The sequence below is a fragment of the Sander lucioperca genome, chromosome 17 (assembly GCF_008315115.2).
Source record: "Sander lucioperca isolate FBNREF2018 chromosome 17, SLUC_FBN_1.2, whole genome shotgun sequence".
NCBI classification, from domain to species: Eukaryota; Metazoa; Chordata; class Actinopteri; order Perciformes; family Percidae; genus Sander; species Sander lucioperca.
The window spans coordinates 20,619,092-20,626,591 of NC_050189.1; the positions used below are offsets into that span (position 1 = coordinate 20,619,092).

The 7,500-nt window shown below is 43.5% G+C and overlaps 2 protein-coding genes and 1 long non-coding RNA gene across 3 annotated transcripts in view; all 3 read right to left on the reverse strand.

Moving 5' to 3' along the window:
- Nucleotides 1-7,500, reverse strand: part of LOC116034141 (hemicentin-1-like) — a 1,482,957-nt gene that overhangs the window by 918,622 nt on the left and 556,835 nt on the right. The window contains exon 19 of the mRNA XM_035993823.1: nucleotides 3,581-3,857. Coding sequence (XP_035849716.1) covers nucleotides 3,581-3,857 — 277 coding nt within the window. The remainder of the gene's footprint in view (nucleotides 1-3,580; nucleotides 3,858-7,500) is intronic.
- LOC116034453 (Fc receptor-like protein 5) overlaps nucleotides 1-7,500 on the reverse strand; it is a 245,863-nt gene that overhangs the window by 146,548 nt on the left and 91,815 nt on the right. The window lies entirely within an intron of this gene.
- The window catches only part of LOC116034460, a 1,315-nt gene continuing 1,180 nt past the window's right edge, over nucleotides 7,366-7,500 (reverse strand). Inside the window, exon 3 of the long non-coding RNA XR_004101099.2 lies at nucleotides 7,366-7,500. This exon is cut by the window's right edge and continues 38 nt beyond it. This is a non-coding gene — a long non-coding RNA (uncharacterized LOC116034460).

Below are 7,500 nucleotides of genomic sequence, written 5' to 3' on the forward strand. Positions count from 1 at the left end.
AAGAAGTGTTAGCGTCAACATCGCTACGTCCTGCGATGGGACTATCGTGCTTGCGCATATCGCGATGTAGACGATGACACTAAATATTGTGCAGCCCTACACCATGGAGACCCTAGAGGATCTCAGAGGTCCAGATGATACAGATCCCAGACTCAGATACACAGACCCCTCCACCAAGATGGGGGGCAAACTGACCAAATAGCAGATCTGGACATGACCTCACACCCACAGCAGTAATGATAATCATGTTGTAAATACAGCACATGAGAAAACATCAGGTGTTAAGAGCTCTGGGAGATGTTAGAGGAACTTATCAGTAGATTCTTCATCAGCAGGTTGTCCTGATCTCTTGTTCTTACGTCTTTTATACATCAGGACACCAACCACTGCAGCAGCTACAAGAACCAGAACAGCCAGAACACCTGCAGCCAGTCCACGGTATCGGCCTCCAGCAGAGGAGTTTCCATCCTCAGAACCTGAAGATAATAAAACATATGAGTCAGTAAATGTGTGATAGTGGAGCAGTCTTCATCCTCTCTGATGTTAGAAACTGCAGCTACAACCTGATACTCAGAAAAACTCTCTGAGAGAGACTACCTCACCTGCTGGATCTGTAACCTGCAGACGGATGGTTCTGATTGGCTCAGAGTCAATGTTGGCTCTCTTTTTCCGTGTGAAACCACCTGGTGCAACTCGACACTCGTATGTCCCGTTGTCGTGTCTGCTCACATTCTTCAGAATTAAAGACACGTCTCCGTCCTTCAGATCTCAGTCCACCAGCTCCACCCTGTCCTTAAAGGATGGATGCTGGTAGGTTGGATCCAGGTGTCCATCTCTGTATACGAGGACGGTATCTGGCTCCAGGTCAGGTCTGGTCCACTTTACAGCTCTGATGGAGGAATCAGCAGCCTGACATGGCAAAATGACATCATCTCCAGGCTGCACTACCACAGTCAGGTCTGAAAAACAATAACAAACTACTATTAATAATAGAAAAGTCAGAACAGACTCCAGGTGTCCTGCTGTAGGAAATGTGTTGCTGCTCTCATAGATATAACACTGATATATATATATATATGTGTGTGTGTGTGTGTGTGTGTGTGTGTGTGACTGCAGCACCACGGTGGTTTAAAACATGTTTCCTATTGTTTAAATCCACCAATGACAACACAGCACGTCACAGGCAATTTATTAGCTATACTTGATATATATTGCAGATATCAGTATTTTCTATTCTTCTTAGTCTAAAAGAACATCTTGTCATTCTTCCTCGGACAAACGACCTCACTTTTGTTATTAAGGCTTTCAATTTCAGATATCCCCCCCCAAAAAAAGAAATCTGATATCCACAAATGATTTGTAGATTTCTGTTTCTCCTTAAAGGAACACGCCACCATGTGTTGAAATAGTGTTATTCACCGTCTCCCCTAGACGTAGATAGGTACTACGTACTACTACTAAGTAGGGGTGCACCGATCTGATGTTAAGATCGGATATCGGCCCCGATATCCACTGGATTTTAGATGCCTTGCCTCGCTGGAATACGTCCACCAACCTACTAACATTATTCAAACAGCGAAGGAGGCTGACAAGGGGCTACGTTCAGTCACCCACTACAACCACACTACAACCACACTACAACCACACTACAACCAACAACCACACTACAACCACACTACAACCACACTACAACCAACAACCACACTACAACCACACTACAACCAACAACCACACTACAACCACACTACAACCACACTACAACCAACAACCACACTACAACCAACAACCACACTACAACCACACTACAACCAACAACCACACTACAACCACACTACAACCACACTACAACCAACAACCACACTACAACCAACAACCACACTACAACCAACAACCACACTACAACCACACTACAACCACACTACAACCAACAACCACACTACAACCAACAACCACACTACAACCACACTACAACCAACAACCACACTACAACCAACAACCACACTACAACCACACTACAACCACACTACAACCACACTACAACCAACAACCACACTACAACCACACTACAACCAACAACCACACTACAACCACACTACAACCACACTACAACCAACAACCACACTACAACCACACTACAACCACACTACAACCAACAACCACACTACAACCAACAACCACACTACAACCACACTACAACCAACAACCACACTACAACCAACAACCACACTACAACCACACTACAACCACACTACAACCACACTACAACCAACAACCACACTACAACCACACTACAACCACACTACAACCAACAACCACACTACAACCAACAACCACACTACAACCAACAACCACACTACAACCACACTACAACCACCAACCACACTACAACCACACTACAACCAACAACCACACTACAACCACACTACAACCAACAACCACACTACAACCACACTACAACCAACAACCACACTACAACCACACTACAACCAACAACCACACTACAACCACACTACAACCAACAACCACACTACAACCAACAACCACACTACAACCACACTACAACCACACTACAACCAACAACCACACTACAACCACACTACAACCAACAACCACACTACAACCACACTACAACCACACTACAACCAACAACCACACTACAACCACACTACAACCAACAACCACACTACAACCACACTACAACCAACAACCACACTACAACCACACTACAACCACACTACAACCAACAACCACACTACAACCACACTACAACCAACAACCACACTACAACCACACTACAACCAACAACCACACTACAACCACACTACAACCAGCAACCACACTACAACCAACAACCACACTACAACCACACTACAACCAACAACCACACTACAACCACACTACAACCACACTACAACCACACTACAACCACACTACAACCACACTACAACCAACAACCACACTACAACCACACTACAACCAACAACCACACTACAACCACACTACAACCAACAACCACACTACAACCAACAACCACACTACAACCACACTACAACCTAACTTACCTGTGGTCAAGCTAGTGTTCATACAACTAGCTTACAACTATTTAGTTTTGAAAGGGAAACAATGTTAAAGTTGTTTTTACATGTATTTATTTTACTAATTTGCAGTTTGCAGAAAAATAGTTTAGATTCTGTAACTGTTTGATGGATTCTCCTTCATATAACATTATATAATGTTAATATAATAATAGTTAATAATATAATGTTCCTCGGTATTGGGTATCAACAGATACACAAAGCCCAGGCATCGGTATCGGGACTGAAGAAGTCAGATCGGTGCATCCCTACTACTAAGTACTTTAAGTTTAAGGTGGGGCTTTGACTTTTGCCCAAAAATCATATTCAAAGTTTGTTTGTTTATTAATATTCGAATATTTATGTGATTACCGGTAGCTTCAGAGCGAGTAGACAAGCTAACACATTTACAATTCTCTCTCTGTCTGACTCATCATAGGAGACTCTAGAGGAGCTGCAGCTACAACCTGGTACTCAGAAAAACTCTCTGAGAGAGACTACCTCACCTGGAACCTGCAGACGGACGGTTCTGATGAGTCTGATTGGATCAGAATCACCGGTTTTAACTCGACACTCGTATGTTCCAGCGTCGTGTCTGCTCACATTCTTCAGAATTAAAGACACGTCTCCGTCCTTCAGATCTCTGTCCACCAGGTCCGCTCTGTCCTTAAAGGATGGATGCTGGTCATCTGGATTCAACCGTCCACCTCTGTATAAGAGGACGATATCTGGCTCCAGGTCAGGTCTGGTCCACTCTGCAAAGCTGATGGAGGAATCATCAGCCTGACATGACAGAATGACATCATCTCCAGGGTTCACTGGTAGCACAATCAGGTCTGAAAAACAATAACAATGAATAAAAGTCATGGTATTTCTAAAGACCTCCATCAGGTGTAACACTGCAGAAGGGATGTTAATTATCAGAGATATCACAGGACTTTATTACCACGAGGTCAACTCATGAAGAAGCTCCTCACTGAGATACGTGTTGACATGACTCATCAATAGTTCAGGTCTAATCCTTCAGGAAATGTTGTTTAATATCAGATCTCATCTCTTTCATAGTCACTGTCTCTCACCCCTAAAGACCATTTTATGTTTCTGAGTTAAATCTACTCCGTGGCTACGTACGGAGGACACAGACACAAACACACACACACACACACACACACACACACACACACACACACACACACACACACACACACAACTAGCTAACACTGGCACATTTACAGAAACGTTGATTAATGCACATTGTCCTAATCAAATAAATAAATCTTATTCTGTATCCGACGGGCCTCTGACATCAACTGAGCAGCCCGTCAGTGTCTCTGTTAAACAGAGATGTGAAAGCAGAAGTAGGGTCTGAGGACATATTTGGTCTTCATGATCACATTGTTGAGACTCAAGATGGCGTAGACAACCACACCTTTAACTTAATTTCACAGGTTGTCTGTACCTTTGATAAGTTGAGACAACACCATGTGACTAAGGTTCCTACTCTACAACTGAGAGCAAAAGTCTAAAGAAGAAACTGTGTAAGGTAGAGAGGTTAACCTGTGTTATATACTGTAATCATTTATGAATTTAAATTTGATATCAGTTAAATTATCAGAAAATGGATAGTCACACCCAAGGGGGGTAAGCTTCTCCTCAGACCGCGTAGCTCCTATGGCGCCATTTTGATGCTAACAAGCTATCACCTCCCGTTAGCATCCCATTGACTTCCATTTATTTTGACGTCACTTTGACAGAGAATAACTTTACATCTGAAGAGTTTAAAGACTCTATTTGTCCATTGTTTATTTCTAAAGAAACACGACAATGTATAAAAGGCTCCATTACCTTGTAGCTCACGTTATGGCTCCGTAGCAGACGTTTTTATAAAAATAGGCTAACGATTGGGTCATAACCACGAGACTTACTGTCTCATTAGCTGTTTAAGTGTAATTACTAATGTTAACTATCATTTTAGTGATCAATAATTAGCCTGTGTCTATGTTATCTCCTTACATATACCTACGCTCTCCGTCTCTGCTAGATTGGGAATGATTGAGATTTCTCTTGGCACAGCTACCAGAAGACTTCCAACTTTCAGACAGGTTGCTCACGTCACATCTACGTCTTCAAGCTCAGTTGGAGGCTGCTCAGTAACGCTCAGCCATCACCGGGAAAGATCTTCTAATATCCTCCACTGGTCTCCGTCCAGAGACACGGGACCTGTTGGTCCACTCTTATATACTGTCTATGATCACACCATTGTAGCCATTGTGCATGCAGTAGGCTGGCTAAGGTAAGCAGTGATAGTTTGATCTGTTACTGTTACACGGGTCCAAGATTGCAACGCATGTAAACATGAACGCTACTGTCTTTATAATCTCTCTTTAATAAACTGTCTGTACACTTACAAAGTTATCAATGGGTCAATTTACATGTAGGGACCCTCATTATGTTACCGTTGTAGTGTGGTAATATTTTGAGCCTTGTTAGTGGTATAAAATAGTGATTTACCCTCGTTAGCAGCTAACCACCGGTTTTCCTGTAGCTTGTTTAAAGCTAGAGACTAGGGCTGAACGATTAATTGCATTTGCGATAATATCGCGATATGTTAAAACGCGATTTTCTAATCGCAAAGGCTGCGATTTGGTCACATGACTCGCAAGAGCTAATCTGCACTCCGTAGAAAAAGCATCAACTTAGCACGCTAACGCTACGCCGTACCTTGAGCAGATTTCTGTCATTCAAACAACTCTGAGTTGTAGTTTAAAACTTTTACAGCCATTTTAATAAAATGAAGGGTTTTATTCTGGCTGGAGTCCATACATGCAGTTAATGGATACAGACACGCAGAACTCAAGGCTCGGTTGGCAACGATTAGCTCTGATTAGCAGTTAGCTCCGGTTAGCGGTTAGCAACTTCACGAGGGGGAGGGGCTGGAGGCAGCTCCTCTCTGTGCACTGTAAAAAATTACACTGGTGTGTGTGTGTGTGTGTGTGTGTGTGTACGTACTATATACTATCCATCCATCCATCCATCTTCGTCCGCTTATCCGGTAACGGGTCGCGGGGGTAGCAGCTCCAGCAGGGGACCCCAAACTTCCCTTTCCCGAGCCACATTAACCAACTCCGACTGGGGGATCCCGAGGCGTTCCCAGGCCAGGTTGGAGATATAATCCCTCCACCTAGTCCTGGGTCTTCCCCAAGGCCTCCTCCCAGCTGGACGTGCCTGGACCACCTCCCTAGGGAGGCGCCCAGGGGGCATCCTTACCAGATGCCCGAACCACCTCAACTGGCTCCTTTCGACGCGAAGGAGCAGCGGCTCTACTCCGAGCTCCTCACGGATGACTGAGCTTCTCACCCTATCTCTAAGGGAGACGCCAGCCACCCTCCTGAGGAAACCCATTTCGGCCGCTTGTACCCTGGATCTCGTTCTTTCGGTCTATATACTATATATTTTTACTTATTTAATTGTCTAGTGTGTAATTGTGTGTTGTTCATACTATAAAATGATTTATTGTTTGTCTTTGTTGAATAATACAGAAGACAAAGAGCTTAAAAAAATAATCGAATTGCAATCGCAATATTTGGGAAAAAAAATCGCAATTAGATTATTTCCAAAAATCGTTCAGCCCTAGTAGAGACACATTCGGTTAGCATGACAACATGTCCCAGAGAACGGTTGACTCGGTACACACATGTTAATAACCCGTAGGAACTGTCCTTTAACGTGCTACATTGACGAGACGTCAGCGTTAGCTCATGCTAATGCTAACGTGCGGTGGTGAACGTTAGCGCATGTTAATCCTCGGTGGGTAACGGTAACGTTTTAAGGTTAGGCCTACAACATCCTTCAACACGTTCATCCAAATCGAGCCAGCACTAACTCCAGCACCGGGTGATAACGGCAGTAACGTCGGGGGAACAGACCGTATCGCCCCAGACCTCCGAGTCTGGCTGGCCGCGGTGTTGTGATGGCATCCTCCTCACGACGCTGAAGTTGGCATCCGATTCGCAGCTTCCGATTCGGCAGTTAAGGGGAAATTTAAGGGGAAAATAAAACTGTCCGATTTACATCGCTAAGTGACTGATCCTCCGTTTTTTTAACCTCTTACTGTATTGAATGAGTGTTAGTCATTAAGGTAAATTATTAATTATGTCTAAAACACACTTTTAGATTATTGAAAGCTTTATTCTAATTGTGAAAATGCAATAAAGGGAGATTTTACTGTTTTTTTCACACATAGACAACATTGGACCAGGTCCAGATCCAAAACCACAATACCTAAACTTGTCAAAACTGGACAAGAATTAACCCAGAGAGGCTAAAGAGTCTTAAAAACAGTTTTCAGATTAGTAATGCCTTTATTTTATTGCCACAGCATGGCCTTTGCTAATTGACATTCAACGTAGAAGTCCACGTCTCTCCA